Below are 20,516 nucleotides of genomic sequence, written 5' to 3'. Positions count from 1 at the left end.
TCATAGTTAAAAATGTGTGCCTCATTTCTGATTTGAAGTTTGTCTGATTCCGGCTTTCAGCCATGTTATGCTTTTCTCTGCCAGATTAAAGAGCCTTTTGTAGCCAGTATTCTCACCCTCTGAAAGTACTTATACACTGTAATCAAGTCGCTCCCGGATCTTTTTGATAAGCTAATCAGATTGATCTCCGTAAGCCTCTCACTGTAAAGCATTTTCTCCAGCCCTCAAATAATTTTTGTGGCTCTTTTCTGCACCTTCTCTGGTTATTGAAAATCCATTTTAAAATGTGAACACCAAAACTGGATGATCACTTTAGATAAGCTATTACCAACAGGAGAGTGGGGTGGGAGGAGGTATTGTTTCATGGTCTCTGTGTATATAATGTCTTCTACAGTTTCCACGGTATGCATCTGATGAAGTGAGCTGTAGCTCACGAAAGCTCATGCTCAAATAAATTGGTTAGCCTCTAAGGTGCCACAAGTACTCCTTTTCTTTTTACAGTATTCCAGTATCACTCTTAGCAATGCCATAAACAGAGTTAAAATCATTTCCCTACTTCTACTCATGGCCCCCCGTTTATACGTCAAAGGATCATGTATTAGTCCTTTTTGCCACAGCATCACAATAGCAGATCATATTGAGTTGATTGTTCACTATGACCCCTAAACCTTTTTCAGAATCCCTGCTTTCTCAAACACAGTCCCACGTTCTATAGTGTGGCAAATTGCCAGCACTACTATGATGGGTCTCGCGCTTTCTCTTCTGGGGTGTGGGCTGTTCAGGGCACCATTTCTTGCCCTTGAACTGGAGTATTAACTGCCCCATAGTGTCCTAAAGGAGGGGAGTGGAGAGGGAGGGACCCAGGCCCGCCCTCTACTCTGGGTCCCAGCCCAGGGGCCCTAGGGATAGCAGTAAACCACTTGAACTAGCAGTTCCTTCCCCTGGGCTACTCCCTCTCCTGCCCTTCAGCTTGTGGGGCTTCCTGCCCTCCTTCTGCACAAACCAAGTGTCCCTTTACCTAGGGTCTTGATCGTCTTAGCCCCCTGCAGGACATCTAGTTGGCAGCCGGTATCAAGTGGAGTGCCCCAAGGGTCGGTCCTGGGGCCGGTTTTGTTCAATATCTTCATAAATGATCTGGAGGATGGTGTGGATTGCACTCTCAGCAAATTTGCGGATGATACTAAACTGGGAGGAGTGGTAGATACGCTGGAGGGGAGGGATAGGATACAGAAGGACCTAGACAAATTGGAGGATTGGGCCAAAAGAAATCTGATGAGGTTCAATAAGGATAAGTGCAGGGTCCTGCACTTAGGATGGAAGAATCCAATGCACTAGGGACCGAATGGCTAGGCAGCAGTTCTGCGGAAAAGGACCTAGGGGTGACAGTGGACGAGAAGCTGGATATGAGTCAGCAGTGTGCCCTTGTTGCCAAGAAGGCCAATGGCATTTTGGGATGTATAAGTAGGGGCATAGCGAGCAGATCGAGGGATGTGATCGTTGACATTGGTGAGGCCTCATCTGGAGTACTGTGTCCAGTTTTGGGCCCCACACTACAAGAAGGATGTGGATAAATTGGAGAGAGTCCAGCGAAGGGCAACAAAAATGATTAGGGGTCTAGAACACATGACTTATGAGGAGAGGCTGAGGGAGCTGGGATTGTACTCCTCATTCTGTCATCTGCTACCATTGAGAACAGTCTAGAGCCATCCTCTTTGGAACCCCCTTTCAGGTAGTTGAAAGCAGCTATCAAATCCCCCCTCATTCTTCTCTTCTGCAGGCTAAACAATCCCAGCTCCCTCAGCCTCTCCTCATAAGTCATGTGTTCTAGACCCCTAATCATTTTTGTTGCCCTTCGCTGGACTCTCTCCAATTTATCCACATCCTTCTTGTAGTGTGGGGCCCAAAACTGGACACAGTACTCCAGATGAGGCCTCACCAATGTCAATGATCACATCCCTCGATCTGCTCGCTATGCCCCTACTTATACATCCCAAAATGCCATTGGCCTTCTTGGCAACAAGGGCACACTGCTGACTCATATCCAGCTTCTCGTCCACTGTCACCCCTAGGTCCTTTTCCGCAGAACTGCTGCCTAGCCATTCGGTCCCTAGTGCATTGGATTCTTCCGTCCTAAGTGCAGGACCCTGCACTTATCCTTATTGAACCTCATCAGATTTCTTTTGGCCCAATCCTCCAATTTGTCTAGGTCCTTCTGTATCCTATCCCTCCCCTCCAGCGTATCTACCACTCCTCCCAGTTTAGTATCATCTGCAAATTTGCTGAGAGTGCAATCCACACCATCCTCCAGATCATTTATGAAGATATTGAACAAAACCGGCCCCAGGACCGACCCTTGGGGCACTCCACTTGATACCGGCTGCCAACTAGACATGGAGCCATTGATCACTACCCGTTGAGCCTGACAATCTAGCCAGCTTTCTACCCACCTCATAGTGCATATATACTTTCTTCCAGTCTTCCAAAGTTTGTTTAAAAATTAACATCAATGGTTTAGTGCTCCTTTGCCAACTCGCTTTCAGACTCTTGAGTGCAAGGCATTTGGATGTGCTCCATCTGAATGTTTAACTTTCAGTAAGACAAGGTAGATGAAGTAGTATCTTTGACTGCACCAATCTGAGACAAGCTTTTGTCTTTCATTGTCTTTCAAATATCCCAACACAGCTACAACACTGCATATAATTTTTTTGTAAAGCTGTTTAAATTCCTTCTTAGTTATAGTTAAACTAGATGCTGAAATACTTTCTATTTAATTTCCAAATACAGAACTGAAATATTTATTGAACACTTCTGCCTCTTCTGCATCAGTGACAGTTTTTTTACCTACATTTATAAATGAACCTATACCAGTGTTAGGATTCCTTTTATGCATGATTGTTTTTTTAAATTCCTTCTAATTGTCCTAACTCCAGTGGCCAATGACTTTTTCATTGTTAAGCTTCCCTTACCAATTTTCTGCATTCTTAACTTCTAATGTATATTCATTGCTATTGACTTCACCTTTTTTGTGTGTGTCTTTTTACATTTTTATGGTTGTTTTCACTTCCCGTCTAAACTAGGATTTTTTTAACCAATCTTATGTGATTGTGGGATTGTAGATTTTTAGGCATCTAGTTAAATCACAATATGTGGCAATGGTGCTTCCATCTCACTTGAGTGAAGTCAGAAAAGACTATCCCTATCAATGTAGGCCTCATAATGGTGGTGTCCAGACCACCCTTGAAAGTGTGTTTCTCTAAAGATACCACCTATTTAGGAGTCTCACTTGTAAGATCCTCCTAGTTTTCCAGCTTATCTTTGTGTAGCATGAAACTGACACAATTCTCTTTTCTGTTAAGTTTGGTTCTTATGATTACAGAGTAAGGCACGAGGCAGGCCCTCTATTGGCCAACACACATCACCCTGCTAACTATGAGCACTGGCTTCCAAACACTCTCATCAATTCCTTGACTGACTGCATTCCTCAAAGGAGCTGGTTGCAGGAATATCTCATTGGCAATCACTAGCTATTTACTAGATCCAAATAATAATTCATCAGATATCCTTTTCAGATCCTCCGTTCCAGTCAGGTCTGGTCAGCTCTCTACATTTTTGAGACCTTTGCCTCAAGTACTTTGGTGCATTTCCATGAAACATTGGGGTCCCCCTTAACCTTTTCTTTACCTTTTTTTCCTCAGTGCTTCATTGCTTTGGCAATGTCCTCGTTTTTTGGTACCTTGCTTTTATTTATTTTTAAGCACTTCCCTGTTTAAAATATAATAGTTGCAATCTCCTGGATGGATGTAGATTGGAAAAAAGCCATCCTGGATATTCACGAAACCCGATCATCAGACAATAGTTGAGAATTTAACCAGATTCCAAGTTATGAACTCAAGTGACAAATGGTGGATAGAAACACTCGGAACATGTAATCTGCACCAAGCCTTCTAATTGTGCTCCCCCACTTGCAAACATCACCATCACCATAGTTTTGTCTGGGTTGAACTTTAGCCAGGTGTCTATATGTAAGTGATTCTCAGCTAGATATTTAGTAAGACTATTGAAATAGATGGAGCTATAGTGCTGAGTGTTATCAATATACTGAAAACCATCAAAGCCCTTGCCTTTCCTGTTCTTCCTCCAAACTCCACCCAACACAAGGCTGAACAATGTAGAGATACAAATGGAGCCATGCAAAACTCCACATGAGATCCCTCATGACGGAAGAGCAATGAAACTACCTTCTGAGATATCCTAAAAATAAGAGAATGAAGCCATGTGAGACCAGCTCTGTCTAGAGGTTTGCAAAGGAATCAGCACTCCATAGTCAGTGTTGACGGGCACATGATAAATCTAATAATGATGTGGATACTTCATCACTAGGAACAAATAACTGACCACTGTTGCAGTCTCTCTACTGTATCCAGAATGAAAAGAAAGGAGAGTTGTATTACTACTTCCAGAGAGCATAACCTTTTCAATAATATCATAACTTTTTCAATAATAAGGGTACATTAAATACAGGGCAATAACTAAAAATCAGATTCTTTCTGTCAAGACATTGCCCTATTTCCTTGGGTGCAGACAGTTTGGTCTGAACCTGAGCAATTTTCTTGGGGCGAGGGGGAAGAAGTCCTCACAACAGAAGAATCTCAAATTAGGCCTCACAGCCAGACTCTTAGATTAGTGGTGTCCAGCTTGTGGTCCACTTATGGTCCTTGATGCTCTAAATTGTGGCCATTGAGACCATGGTGCTAAGAAGGAAATTTGTATTAGATTATGAATTGAAATGTACTTCCTAAGTTGCATCCTGTGATTTTTAAACTGAAGTGTTTGAATTAGCTGTAGAGAAGTGGTTAGGGGCTCTGTCTCCCTACTGCTTCTTTCAATTTCAGCTGCAGCCTCAGGACAGTTCTGGTCTAAGCTTAAAGCACTCTGAGTGGCTGTTCTCCCTTCCCTACTGCAGATCCTCCATTGGCTGATTACTGCATTATAGGAACGGAGGAGAGAATAGCTCTGTCTGCTTTGTGTGCTTCCCTAATGAGTGGTGGGCCTCACAGAGAGCTGAATAGGAGCTCAACAGTCCCTGGCAGAGCCTTGAGGAGTGCAAAGGATTACCCTCTCTCCCCCTTGCAGCAATCATGAGCAAGCCAGGAAAGGGGGAGAGTTAGGGGGGCATCAGTAGCCTATTCTGATTTCCTGATTGTCTCCTCCAATCCAGGATGGGGGCTGCTCTGACTTGAGCCACTGGGGATAGCCAGACCACAACACTAGGGCCTGCAAGGAAAAAAGGAGTTGTGTGACCTGACTGTGCCAGTTGTAAGTTGTAAATCACCCATAATTGCCCCCAACATGGGGGAATCCCCAGTGTGTTTCCTGCTCCCTTTATGTGCTGCCTCAGTAGCAGAAAGGGGAACAAACTAGGGCATAGACACTGCCCTTTACTATTGATTTCATTTACCTTTTGGAAATAAGGATTTGCCCTCTAACTGGAAAGGCCACATTGTGCTGAGTTAACTTGGCTATCCACCATTCAAAACAGATCTGCTGGTTGAGATTTTGTGGATGCTATGGTGGAAGGGCACAGAACTTATTCTTCATGCAACTCAAAGCATAACATTTTATAAGCTTTCAGCTTCCATCATTAGCACTTTAACTATATTACTATTTTGATTAAAAAGTCATATCCCTAACCAAAACAGTTATACCAGTACAAAATTTATGTGTAGACCAGGTCTGGATCTGTAATTGGAAAGGAAATGGGTGAACTCATGATTATATACTAACTAGCCTCAACTGATGGATCTTTTGGTCTCCTTGCTTGTTGTTAGGTGGCCCCATAATGCTGTCAGTAACTGCATGCGCAGGGTAGGATGTGAAAAGTGAGGACTCTGACAAACAGGATTAATTACTGTTACTATTAGTAATCTTGGTTTTAAACAACATGTATCAGGTCTTTCCCATTCGGTAACATTAGCAAGCGTGGAAATAATTGTTTGTCACTGTTCTACTAATAGTCTGCAATTGACAGTTGCATGAAAGGGTAAAGACTCAGCAGAGTGGGGTCCGGGTCCATGACTAGTGCTCTTAGACACTACACTTAATACAAATAATAATAATGAATATTAGGTTTTTGAGCTATTTTGGAAACTAAGTGGGTGATTTGTCTTTGAAGCCTTAAATATTGAGCCCCAGGCATTTTGGTTAATTCTGAATCAGAATAAGTAAGTCAGTGCTCTCATTTAGTGTTTTACACAATGCAAGGAACATTTAGTGATTTTAGAAGTAGGCTGCAATATTCCTTTTAAAGTAGTCTGAAAATGTCAAATGTTTTCCTTTTTGCTGTTGTTGTTGTTTGTCGTAGGCTGAAACCAGAGAAGCTTGAAAAAGATCTTGATAGATACTCTGAAAGTGCCAAGAAAAAGAAAGAGAAAAGAGTCAGTCTTAAAGAGTTTGCTGCATACTTGGAAGTCCCAATTTCTGACACGTTAGAAAATATGTTTGCTCTTTTTGTTGAGGTAAGAAATACCGGAATGTTGTAGAGAATTAAAAATTCATCCTTATATCTTTCTATTGGGGTTTTAAAAAATGCAGTCATTGACTTCAGTCTGAGAAGAGTACAGCGTGTGCTGAGCACTTTTTAAATCCCATTCTTGATATCCTTGTGCTTTTTTCTTATCTAGTAAGTCTAAATTAATCCAGTAAACTAAACAAAACATGGCTTAAGTGAAAGGTTAATGGTACAGAAATCGGACAAAACCAGTTTTGTTTTGGAGTACCAATTATGAAAAACAAAACTTTGTGTAGAGAAAAAATGAGCACAAAATATTATTCAATAAGATATATTTCTAATACTATAGCTGATTAGCATACAGAAATATTTTGGCCATATGAAATCTTCCTTAATAGAAACAAAGTGGGGAGGTGCGTGCGTGCATGTGCAATGAAGGAGGAGTCAGTTTTTATGTTATAGGATGCCACGCAAATGGAAATTCAAAACAGACTTTTCACACATGGATGCCTAAAGTAAGGCACCGAACTCCTACTGAGTTGCTTAGATAAATTGATTAAATTTTCAGGTGTCCTGAGCATCTGGAGTTCTCTTTGACCTTAATGGCACTTGCAAGTACTCGGCATCTTTTGCAAATCAGACAAATATTTGTAGGCAGTGCTGGTAGCAGTGCCTACAGTTTATGCTACCAGATGCTTTCCACTATAAGATGCTGTTTTCCGTTGCTTATAATTTTACTAAATGTAATCTGTTAGGGCTAGAATTTTCTATGCTGAATGTCTGTCTCTGGCTTAATTAATTTTAAAAACATTGGGGGAAGCTTCAGCAAAAACACTTCAGCCATTTCAGATAATGAGGTTAGGGGAAAATATGTTTTGTGCATGTTTTATTCTTATAACACTTTCATTGTGAAACTCTAGATTTATAGATTCCAAGGCTATAAAGGATGATTGTGATATATAACCTATAACCACTATAGTACACTGGTTACTATAGGGCCTATAACCACTACAGTACACTGACCTGCACAATACAGGCCATAGAACTTCCCCAAAATAATTCCTTTTGAACTAGAATATATCTTTTTAAAAATGCTTTGAAGCAGGGGGCTTGAAATGTGGTGTGGGGGAAAAGGGGTCATCCTTGTGTCAGGGATGTGCCTTTTGCCATCGTTCGTAAAATGCCACCCAAATCTGGCCAAGTTGTAAGCCTCTGAAAATTATAGTTCGCACATAGAATCATAGAATATCAGGGTTGGAAGGGACCCCAGAAGGTCATCTAGTCCAACCCCCTGCTCGAAGCAGGACCAATTCCCAGTTAAATCCCAGCCAGGGCTTTGTCAAGCCTGACCTTAAAAACCTCTAAGGAAGGAGATTCTACCACCTCCCTAGGTAACGCATTCCAGTGTTTCACCACCCTCTTAGTGAAAAAGTTTTTCCTAATATCCAATCTAAACCTCCCCCACTGCAACTTGAGACCATTACTCCTCGTTCTGTCATCTGCTACCATTGAGAACAGTCTAGAGCCATCCTCTTTGGAACCCCCTTTTAGGTAGTTGAAAGCAGCTATCAAATCCCCACTCATTCTTCTCTTCTGCAGGCTAAACAATCCCAGCTCCCTCAGCCTCTCCTCATAACTCATGTGTTCCAGACCCCTAATCATTTTTGTTGCCCTTCGCTGGACTCTCTCCAATTTATCCACATCCTTCTTGTAGTGTGGGGCCCAAAACTGGACACAGTACTCCAGATGAGGCCTCACCAATGTCGAATAGAGGGGGACGATCACGTCCCTCGATCTGCTCGCTATGCCCCTACTTATACATCCCAAAATGCCATTGGCCTTCTTGGCAACAAGGGCACACTGCTGACTCATATCCAGCTTCTCGTCCACTGTCACCCCTAGGTCCTTTTCCGCAGAACTGCTGCCTAGCCATTCGGTCCCTAGTCTGTAGCTGTGCATTGGATTCTTCCGTCCTAAGTGCAGGACCCTGCACTTATCCTTATTGAACCTCATCAGATTTCTTTTGGCCCAATCCTCCAATTTGTCTAGGTCCTTCTGTATCCTATCCCTCCCCTCCAGCGTATCTACCACTCCTCCCAGTTTAGTATCATCCGCAAACATGCTTAGTAGGTGTTTGTTTGAGGCTGATAGCTAAATTCTCGGAAGATTCTGTCTGCCTGAACGCTTTCCATCTGCATACAGCTTCTGTAAGCAACCAGACTGCCAGTGCTATCCCTTCAGAACACCTGAGCTTCCTGCAGGGGCTAAACTTGCAATTGCCCTTCCTGGTTGCTGGGGGCCTCTGTGGTGTTAGGCAACAAAAATAAAAACAAAAAGACTCTCTCCTTTTCTATTAGAGACTAACTAACTTCGGATGTAGCTCACGAAAGCTTATGCTCAAATAAATTGGTTAGTCTCTAAGGTGCCACAAGTACTCCTTTTCTCTTTGCGAATACAGACTAACACGGCTGTTACTCTGAAACCTTTTCTATTAGTGCATCTCCTGCTGGTGTCTAGACAGTGAGAAGGAGAGAGCAGCCTGACTCGATCCCAAGGAGTGAGGAGTAGCGGAGAGAGATAGAAGTAGGTGGCATGCGTGGGGGGAAATAGGACCATAGGGGAACAGGGACCAATAGAGTCAGAGAGGAAAATGGGGCAAGCAGAAGCAGGCAGGGATAGGGGCAGAGAAGGGCCTATAACCACTACAGTGCACGTCTCCAGAATGTGAAATTGAACCCAGGATACCTGAATCCCAGCATTCTTCTGCAGTCTAGCAAATAGCTGTACTGGCCAAATGTGTCTTCTTCTAATTCTCTCTGCATAGAAAGTCTCAAACTCTCCTTCTGGGTTGGAGCTAATAGCACACACTTCATCAGCAGGGTAAGTCAGGTGAAAATTACCTAACTTTAGATACCCAAGCTGCAACACTTTGGTACCAAACTCAAATTCTTACCAAATGATGTCATGGTTCTTTATATGCTGCTATTCTGGCAAGACCAAAGAATGTTCACTGAATAAGTATACAGTATTAATATTTTAATGCTGAAACCAAATTATTGTCTAATGTCTGAACCACAGCCTTAGAGTAAATTACAAAGCTTCCTCAGATTTCAATTTCTTCAAGTGCTTGCAGATGTCCATTCCAATGTAGGTGTATGTGCTCCCTGAGCACAGTTGTTGGAATTTTTTCCCTCAGTGGTATCTGTCGGGTCGACTCCAGCACCCTCTGGTTCTGTGCACAAATAGCACTGGTATAAAAGGCCACACCGACCCCATGCCCTTTCAGTTGCTGCTTACCACCCGGGATGATTGCTGAAATTTTCCTCTTGCTCAGACAATCTCACCTTGTGATTTTTCTTCTTTCTCATGTATATCGTTGTTGTAGTTTATTAGGAGTTTTAGTTGTTAGTGAGTTTTGGACACCTCTGGACTTTGTTGGAGAGGATTGTCCGTTCCCGTGGCATACCAAGCTTCAAGCCCTGTGCTTCCTGTGGCAATTTGATGCCCTGGAACAACACGCACTCTAGCTGTCTCAAGTGCTCATCGGAAAGACAATTGCCAAATCTGCAGGGACTTCAGACCCTGCACCAAGAAAGACCAGGAGGCAGCCTTAAGATCAGCATCAGAGCCGCGCTCGGACTTGGCACCAAGCATCTCCGCCTCGATGTGGAGCACTCCTTCCACTAGTTGAGAGCCCTGCACCGATCCTCCTCCCAGTGCAGGAGAAGCAGCACTGTAAGCACCAGATGAGTCATTCCCCAGTGCCAAAAGGAAGCAGGCAAAGGGATCTGGAAAGAGGGAGACCTGTGTCAGGCCACTATCCTTCTCCAGGACCTCAGCCAGCCTTGGTGCTTCTCTCAAGCTCCACTAATTCCAGCATGGGAAATGCCATCCTTCAACGAACAGCGGACTGGTCAGTTCTCAGAACCATCAACCCCAGAGGCGTTTGTGGCTGCTAGAGACCTACTCACTCTCCCAGTCCCAGGGTCCCCGGAGAGTTAGGACTTGGCACTGCTGGTACCAATGAGTGGCAGAGAACCATCCTCCAACTTTCATGTGGCACCACAGCCACCCTCTAGGCAAAAACCTCCTATGGTAGCCTCAACTCGGACCTCTCCGCAGTGCCATTCGCTGGCACCGAGAGGGTCAGCACTGCCTTGGTCTCCCCAGCATAGCTCGTCTTCCTCATCAGAGTCTGAAGTGGGGTTTCTGCTCTCCCCATCATCAAGACCTCTTGCACTACTCCCTTGCTGGGCCTCAGGCACTATGGTGCCCCTGAATACTTGGTCTCCAGGACTGGCCTTTTTGGAACCCTTGGGAGTTTCTCTTGTGTCAGGGCACCATTTTGACACATTCATATTCTGTGGCCTCAGAAAGTAGGACACTTCCAGTACCGCGCCATAAGACTTATTAAAGTAGGTGGCCTTGAATTTGGGTATCCACGCTGAGGTGTTCAGAGAGACGACACCTGGTTACTGGACATTTTGTCAGCAGCAGGTCCCTCAAGAGTGGCTTTACCCCTTAATGGGGTGATCATGGACCCAGTTAGAGTGTTCTAGCAGACCCCCGCTTCCCTCCCTCCTATAGCCAAAAGGACGGAGTGCAAATATTTCATACCAGCCAAGGGGTATGAATTTTTGTTTTCACACCCTCCACCAGGATCTCTAATAGTGGCAGCCACCAATGAGGGGGACCATCAAGGTCAAACAGGCCCCATGCCCAAGGCAAAGGACACCAAAAAGCTGGACTTGTTTGGCCAAAAAGCATATTCAGTGGGTGGGTTACAACTCCGAATAGTGAACCAGCAAGCTTTGCTAGGTTGCTATGATTTTAATGTGGGAAGCAATGCAGAAATTTAAGGACATGCTCCATCAAGAGGCCAGACAGGAGTTCTCTTCCTAGTCAAAGAAGGGAAGACAGTAGCCTGGGCATCCCTGCAGGCAGCCTTGAATGCTGCCGATTCTGGGGCCAGATCAATGGCCATGGCTGTTACCAGGCACAGAAGCTTGTGGTTACAGTCTTCAGGGTTTCCTTAAGAGGTGCAGCAAACCCTCCAGTATCTCCCATTTGAAGGGCCCTTGCTCTTCTCAGAGCAAACAGATGCTAAACTCCACGGACGTAAGGACTCCAAGGCGACCCTAAAATCTCAGGGTCCAGAAAACACTACAGGCCTCAACAAACAGGACACTATTTTGCGCAACCTGCCAGGCAGGACCAGTGGATGAGGAAGAGCAATTTCCTCTTCAGGGTTGACGCATTCTGCCCCTAAACACTCAAGTAGTTAAAGCACTGGTTTGGACAAGATTCTTGAAGATGACATATCAATTCTCTCAGTTCTGGATCCAGTTACCCGTTTGTTTTCCAAACGACTCTCCCACTTCCTCCGTGCTTGGACCCACATTACCTTGGACTGTTGGGTTCTAAACACAATAGAATTTGTATCCTTCAATTTTTATCCACCCTGCCTTCCCACACCCTGTCCCCATCCCTCTTTAGGGATCTTTCTCACAAACAACCATTGGAACAAGAAGTTCAGTCCCTCCTTTGGGTGGGAGCCGTGGAAGAGGTTGCACACTATCTAAGAGGAAAGGGGTTTTATTCCAGTTACTTCCTAATTCCAAAGGCCAAAGGGGATCTCAGACCGAACCTAGACCTGCATCATCTCAACCGCTATCTCAAGAGCTTGAAGTTCCGCATGGTCTCCTTGGGCACTATCATTACTTTGCTGGATCCAGGGGATTAGTATGCCGGCCTCTATCTAAAGGACACATACTTCCACATATCAATTTTCCAAGGCGACAGAAGGTTCCTAAGATTTGCCATGAACCAGACACATTACCAGTTTGCGGCTCTCTCATTTGGCCTGTTGGCCACCGCGCAGGTCTTCAACAAATGTATGGCAGTAGTAGCGGCTTTCCTCAGGAAAAAGGGGGTTCATGTATTCCCATATCTCAATGACTGGCTAATCCGGTCCAGACCTCAGGTGGAATCTCACTAGAAATACCCCCTTTTGAGCCACTTCTCATTCCATTAAATATGTGCTTTATTGGTATTGTATAGCACTGACTTTTTGAATCAGAATGTTGTGCAGTACCAAGTCAAATGCCTTATACAAGCCCAAGTATATTAGATCTAGGGAGTGTATCTAGTGTGTGTGTGGGGGGGGGAGGGCGCGGGGAAGTCTCGTGTGTTCTTGACTCAATGCTATCTTTATCAGTGATCTAGATGAAAGTATAAAATCATTGCATATGACACTAAGATTGGTGGATTTGGAACTAAGAGGACAGGTCAGTTATACAGAGTGATCTCTTCAGTGTGAGGGAAACATGATTAGTGCAAGACAATAAACCTGTTCTCATGAGTTTTACACTAATGTTACTTATCCGCTTATATATAATATATCTAAGTGATCAGTTGACAAAAGCTGCAGGGGTCAAGTAGTATAATAGTACTATCAAGTAGTAGTATTGGAGGTTTTTAAGAGCAGGTTAGACAAACACCTGTCAGGGATCATCTAGATAAGAATTAGTCCTAACATGACTGTAGAGGACAGGACCAGAAGACCTCTTGAGGTCCCTTCCAGTCCTATGATTCTATGGCTGCTGAGATTTGAGAGGGGGGTCCTCATTGCCATGAGGAGATGATCTATTAGACCTACAAGGTCCATGCCATATCCAAGTCTAATCACAGGAGGACTGAAGATGTCCATTGAATTTGTGTCTTATCTGGAGCTTGGTTTTCAGTACTTTCTTGATAATTTTGTTTTGGGAAGCTTACAAGAAGTGGAAATTTGGACAGATGACTAGGGAGGAGTATAAAAATATTGTTAGAGCATGCAGGGATGTAACCAGGAAGGCCAAGGCACAATTGGAGTTGCAGCTAGCAAGGGATGTGAAGGGTAACAAGAATAGTTTCCACAGGTATGTTAGCAACAAGAAGAAGGTCAGGGAAAGTGTGGGACCCTTACTGAATTGGGGAGGCAACATAGTGACTACTGATGTGGAAAAAGCTGAAGTACTCAAAGCTTTTTTTGCCTCAGTCTTCACAGCTCCCAGACTGCTGCACTGGGCGACATGGTATGGGGAGGAGGTGAGCAGCCCTCAGTGGTGAAAGAACAGGTTAAAGACTACTTAGAAAAGCTGGACATGCACAAGTCCATGGGTCCAGATCTAATGCAGCCAAAAGTACTGAGGGAGTTGGCTGATGTGATTGCAGAGCCATTGACCATTATCTCTGAAAATTCGTGGTGATCCAGAGAGGTCCCGGATGATTGGAAAAAGGCAAATATAGTGCCCATATTTTAAAAAGAGAAGAAAGACCCCGAGGAGCTACAGATTGGTCAGCCTCCCCTCAGTCCCTGGCAAAATCATGGAGCAGGTCCTCAAGGAATCCATTCTGAAGCATTTGGAGGAGAGTAAGGTGATCAAGAACAGTCAACATGGATTCAGCAAGGGCAAGTCATGCCTGATCAACCTGATTGCCTTCTATGATGAGACAACTGGCTCTATGGATATGGCGAAAGCGGTGGATGTGATATATCTTGAGTTTAGCAAAGCTTTTAATACTGTCTCCCACAGTACTCTTACCAGCAAGTTAAAAAAGTACGTTTTGGATGAAAGGACTATAAGGTGGATAGAAAACTGGCTAGATTGCTGGGCTCAACAGGTAGTGATCAACAGCTCAATGTCTAGTTGGCAGCCGGTATCAAGCAGAGTGCCCCAGGGGTCAGTCCTGGGGCCGGTTTTGTTCAACATCTTTATTAAAGATCTGGATGATGGGATGAATTGCACCCTCAACAAGTTTGCAGATGACATTAAGTTGGGGTGAGCGGTAGATACGCTGGAGGGTAGGGATAGGATCCAGAGTGACCAAGACAAATTGGGTGATTGGTCCAAAAGAACTCTGATGAAGTTAAACTAGGACAAGTGCAGAGTTCTGCACTTAGGAAAGAAGAATCCCATGGCTAAGCAGCAGTTCTGCAGAAAAGGACCAGGGGATTACAATGGATGAGAAGCTGGATATGAGTCAGCAGTGTGCCCTTGTTGCCAAGAAGGCCAACAGCATATTGGACTGTATTAGTAGGAGCATTGCCAGCAGATCAAGGGGAGTGATTATTCCCTTCTATTCGGCACTGGTGAGGCCACGCCTGGAGTATTGTGTCCAATTTTGGTCCCCCCAGTACAGAAGGGATGTGGACAAATTGGAAAGAGTCCAGCAAAGGGCAACAAAAATGATTAGGGGGCTGGGGCACATGACTTACGAGGAGAGGCTGAGGGAACTGGGGTTATTTAGTCTGCAGAAGAGAAGAATGAGGGGGGATTTGATAGCAATCTTCAACTACCTGAAGGAGGGTTCCAAAGAGGATGGAGCTAGGCTGTTCTCAGTGGTGGCAGATGGCAGAACAAGAAGCAATTGTCTCAAGTTGCAGTGGGGGAGGTCTAGGTTGAATATTAGGAAACACTATTTCACTAGAAGTGTGGTGAAGCACTGGAATGGGTTACCTAGGGAGGTGGTGGAATCTCCACCCTTAGGTTTTTTAAGGCCCAGTTTGACAAAGCCTTGGCTGGGATGATTTAATTGGTGTTGGTCCTGCTTTGAGCAGGGCATTGGACTAGATGACCACCTGAGGTCTCTTCCAACCCTAATATTATGTGATTCTGAAGGGAGTTGCAGACACATTCCAGCATCAAGTGTGGGTGAGGTTCAAGCGGGCTATTGCATTTTTCAGGAAGGCTGGCAGGTTTGCTTTCCCTAAAGAAAGTGTTAATAATTTCAATAGAATTGAGCTCAGTTCTGTTTGGCTTTCATCAGTTGGGGTGGGAGTTTTGTTTTGCAATGGGACCAAATTTGGGTGGCAGGGTGGTTATTGCTTTCTAATCTGACAGTTTTCTGTTTCAAAAAGTTCATCTTATATTTGTTGAATTTTCTGTCAAATGGGATGAGAGCTCTTTGCAGTGTTCAGTATTTCAGTCTGATGTTTGGTTAATGTAAGCCAAGTGACTTGCAAGTTCATTATGCAAAATAATTTTGCTGATTTTTGCAGCTGTAATGGCGGAGGACAGGGAATCATAGAATATCAGGGTTGGAAGGGACCTCAGGACATCATCTAGTCCAAATCCCTGCTCAAAGCAGGACCAATCCCCAACTAAATCATCCCAGCCAGTGCTTTGTCAAGCCTGACCTTAAAAACCTCAAAGGAAGGAGATTCCACCACCTCCCTAGGTAATGCATTCTAGTGCTTCACAACCAGGGACTTTCACTTCCTTTAGCAAAGTGGCATAATCCTATACTAAACCCATTGTGCTGTCAGCAGATGGGTTCAAATCAGGTTTTACGATCCTAGGGTTTGAGTCTGACTGCATGCTTCATCTGCCATAGTTCACTGATAAACCATAGAGATATTTGAGGTCAGTGTAAGGAAAGGTGGATTGTTCGGGGACAAGACATTGATGTCAGTGATTATAATATCTGCTAGTCCATCCGTACATTGGCCTTGTGGATGAATAATTTGATTTTCTTGGAACTGCTGAAAAGTTGAAGTATACACCTCTCCATCTCTCTGAGCTGTTAAGTCATATTCCCAGCGATGATGATTTAAAGGTCAGCTATTTGAGGGAGGGATAGCTCAGTGGTTTGATAAATAAACCCAGGGCTGTGAATTCAATCCTTGAGGGGGTCATTTAGGGATCTGGGGCAAAAATTGGAGATTGGTCCTGCTTTGAGTAGGGGGTTGGACTAGATGACCTCCTGAGGTCCCTTCCAACCCTGATATTCTATTATTCTATTTCACTGCTGGTCAAAGAATGTAACAAAGGAGAGGGACAATCATATTATGAAGATTTGCATAATCTACTGAGAGTGACATTCCATTTGGATGCCAGGAGTGGATTGCATTTGACAGTACCTGCACGTTTTTCCAGGATGCTATAACCAGGTTTTAAAACAACACATAGACTCTGCATTACGTACCATCTCCATTACAAAGATGACAAGGTTTTAAAATCTACTTGAGCTAATTGAATCTTAGCTTGTGTAATTATCCTTCCAAACAAGATATATTTGTCCACTGGAAGAAATAGTGATGTTTTCCATCAGATCCATAAGGACATCTTTGGCTATACAAATGAGAACTTTTGTAGAGTAACTTTTCAAAACAGTACCAAACCGTATAATTGACATCCACAATTTCCAAGCAAGGTATTAGGAAAATGACCATTCTCCATACCATGGTGGAAAATAAAATAAAATCTTTTCACTGTTAAAACTAACTTTTTTTGACTGAATTTTGATCATAGTAATTTGAACTTCATGTTGTTAGTTAGAAAAGATATGATCAGTATATATTTTCCTTTCTATGGTACATTTCATTCTTCAGTCCACTCCAAGTTAGAAATGCAAATTTTGGCATAGAATTACATTCTCTGATTGGTATTTTTTAAAAAACCAAGGGCGTTAAGCCCCCCTTTTTCAATGGAATTCAGTGGGAATTGGGATCTAACTCCTTTAGTCATCTTTGAAAATCTCAACCTCTAAATTTTACAAACATTTATCAGAATATCTTCATGTGGGTTTATGTGTATGTTATATTTAATAATATTTAACATTCCTTTCATAGCTTTTAAATGTTTATGGAGTTCTGAGGCAGATGACAGAATTCTGATTTATTTTATTTTATTTACAGAATGAAGATGGTGTAATTGATCTACGGGAATATGTGACTGCTCTATCTGTAGTATGTAGGCCATCCAAAACTTTAGAAACAATTCAATTGGCATTTAAGGCAAGTAGCAACTTCTTACAATGTTCTTCTCACAATATGTAGAAAATACAGAACCATTTAAAAAAAATCAATTTGATTACACTGAATTTTATTCTATATATTCTTATTCACATTTACACTTTTAAAAAAAGCATTAATACATTGCTTAGTTTCAGAGATCAAGCACCTCAGAAGTAATTAAATACAGATTTAGGCACTAGTCCTATCATATGATTGTAGCATGCTTTCCTCTGCATGAGCTGAGACCCACTGAGTTTGGTGCATCTCTACAGGGATCTGCATTAGCAAGTTGCATTGGATGACTGGGGGCCGTTATGTTGAAACCTCCAAACTTACCCCTTACCCATTGTGCTTATGCATTATTAAAATGTGTTTCTGTTGTAACCTCTTTTTTCACATGATTAACATTTTCTGAAACACTTACGTTTTGGGGTGAAATTTTACATGTTTGATTCACAGGAATACACCTTTCTCCCTCATCTCATTGTTTAGATCACTACTGCCCCCTTCATCCCAAACCCTACCACCAGGATCTTGTGCTTCTTGTGGTTCACAGAAATGCTCTTCCCTGAGATGCCTTTGATTGCCAGTCTCTCTCCTCCCCCTCCCCCAACTCCTGTAAGTCACAGGAGCCACAAGCACAAGATCTAGAAGAGAGTGGGGACAGGAGTGGGGAGGCGGGGATAGACTTGAGCTGAGAAGGGGCTGGCAGAGTCTGGATCACTGTTCGGAGTCTTTCAGGGGAAATAACATATCTGCCTGGAGATCATTCCTCATCTTCTGAGGTCCTAGGAGAATGCATTATATATTAAGAATTAGGGAAATCTTTAATGTCAGATCCATTAATAACGATATATTGTAGGGGTTTAAAAATAAATTCACATTAGTCTATTTGTGTACCAAATACGTGGTACATATTTGCAGTGTTGATGTGACTTTCTCCATTGCATTCTAATTAAAAAGGATAACTTAATACTTCCTTTGATATAGTATTGTCTTTAGCTAGCTTTGTCATATTGTGATCTTATCAGCCAGAGCCAAGATACATTAGCTTCTTGAATTGTCATAGAATCATAGAATATCAGGGTTGGAAGGAACCTCAGGAGGTCATCTAGTCCAACCCCCTGCTCAAAGCAGCACCAATCATCCCAGCCAGAGCTTTGTCAAGCCTGACCTTAAAAATATCTAAGGAAGGAGATTCCACCACCTCCCTAGGTAACAACCTCCTCCCTAGACACTCGTATTTATGAGGGTGGCAATTAGCAGCTTACACCATATGTGTGAGTTGGCCGGTTGTAACTATCTTAGTTTCTAAGAGAGATACTTGTCCACACTGGGGTATACTTGACTTTGCACAGGAGACTGTGATAAAGAAATAACCCATATGTATTTATTTTACTATTTGTGATTTCTTTGCATTTGTCAGGGGCAGAAGTAGTGAAATTCAACAGGCTTTTTAAAAATTTCTTTTTGGGGGAGGGGGGGAGGGATAGGAGAAACTGGTGGGGGGGGTAATATTTGTCCTCTGTTACCCAAAGGCCAGGTCTACACTAGAAAATATTTGCTGGTATAGCTGTGCCACCAATCCCTGCTAATGTAGATGCAGCTAATACTGGCAAAAGAGTTCTTTTGATGGCATTGCTTATATCAGTTCTTCAAGTGAAATACAAATTCTGCAAAAAACAAAACAAAACACCACACCGTTAAGCAAGAGATGTAGCTATCCAGCACTTAAGTTAATTAAAGATGAACCCTTAGAGTTGTTACTCTTGTTGAATTTTGCAAGTCTTGCATTCATCACTAAATATGAATTATGAACATGAGTGGCTAAGGAATAAAAAAAGATGATCAGAGTAAAAGTATATTATAGACTTTGCTATATCATTGTAAGTATTTTGCATGACATCTCTATCTTTTAGATCCTGTTCTCTGTGTAATTGAGTATCTACTTTTAAAGTGTAGATTAATTACAACAGCTCTTCTAGTGTCATATGTTGACTTCTGTAAGGATTACAGCTGTACTGTACATTCTTAAAGAGCAAAGTGTTTCAGAAGATAAGAAAGAGATTACTATTCAGCCACTTGATGCAGCATACAGCGGGAAATAATGTGAACTGAGGGCTCGTTGTCCATTTCTTTTCTTTTTTTTAAACTTAAACCACTCTCTTGTTAACTTGATGCTTTGCAGCATTGTCTGCTTTAGCTGCAGTCAAAGCGTTGCAGGTTTTAGAAAGAGGTATTGTGACATAGTTCAGTACAATAGAGAACGATGCCCTTCCTGATATTGTAAATGGTACTCACCATTTCCTTCCATAGCAATAATACACAACAGTGTGCATTAGTAGGCTTATAGGTATAAGCCCAAGTTAGCACCAAAGCTAAATGCCAAGTGCCTTCATCCATCCGAGAAATGCACAAGTAGGCTACTAATACACATCCTGAAATAGCTTATATATTCGAAAGCCTTGCTCATTCATTAAAATGCCTTATTTGAAAAAGAAAATACGCCTTTAGTTGGGGGGGGGGGAAGAAAATATTTCCCAGCAAAAGGATAAGAGATAATAGTAGGGGAAATGTTAGAAACTCCTTTTCCCTACTACTTTGAATGTTTTTAAATTTATTTTTGTAATCCTTCTTTGCTCTTTTTTTAAGGTTCCTTGACCCTTTTAGACCAGTTCTCCTGCCTCCTATATGAAGTCCAGCTGCCTTTTACTAGCATGCTGTGTCCCAACAAACACCAATCTCAGAGCTTCTGTATGTGGTGGGGTAATGTACTCTACAGGGGTGTAATTTCCAAAGCGCACTGACGCACTGTGCATTAATTGGTCCATGTAGACCTGAAGGTTCCTTAGTACACCTAAACGTGGTACTATTTATTCTACTAGAGAACCTTCAGTGCATACCAGCATGGTCTACACAGACCAGTTAATGTGCAGCACTTTAGTGTGCTTTGGACATCACACCCCTATAGAGCACATAACCCCACCGTGTAGACAAGTCCTTAGTTGCTGAACAGAAAGTTGGTAATAATTGGTTGGAAGCTCCAAACCACTGCTGAAATGGTATTTTAAGATGAGGGAGAAGTTGATGACATTCACCGTCTGTACAGTGTTCTTACTCTTAGGTTTGTGTTATCTAGCACAAAACAGTTCCAACTCCCACAAGTCAGATTTCTTGCCTACGGAGGGCAACAATAGCAGGATAGAGCTTGATCCAGGCCTCTACATT

The 20,516-nt window shown here is 42.8% G+C and overlaps 1 protein-coding gene across 2 annotated transcripts in view; it reads left to right on the top strand.

The window, feature by feature from the left end:
* The window catches only part of LPCAT1 (lysophosphatidylcholine acyltransferase 1), a 178,638-nt gene that overhangs the window by 88,961 nt on the left and 69,161 nt on the right, over window positions 1–20,516 (top strand). For both annotated transcript variants that reach the window (XM_073332457.1, XM_073332458.1), the window contains exons 11-12: window positions 6,362–6,515; window positions 17,190–17,288. In XM_073332457.1, the coding sequence (XP_073188558.1) occupies window positions 6,362–6,515; window positions 17,190–17,288 (253 nt within the window). The remainder of the gene's footprint in view (window positions 1–6,361; window positions 6,516–17,189; window positions 17,289–20,516) is intronic.

Source organism: Lepidochelys kempii, chromosome 2, assembly GCF_965140265.1.
Source record: "Lepidochelys kempii isolate rLepKem1 chromosome 2, rLepKem1.hap2, whole genome shotgun sequence".
NCBI classification, from domain to species: Eukaryota; Metazoa; Chordata; order Testudines; family Cheloniidae; genus Lepidochelys; species Lepidochelys kempii.
This window is presented reverse-complemented; position numbering and strand designations above follow the sequence as displayed.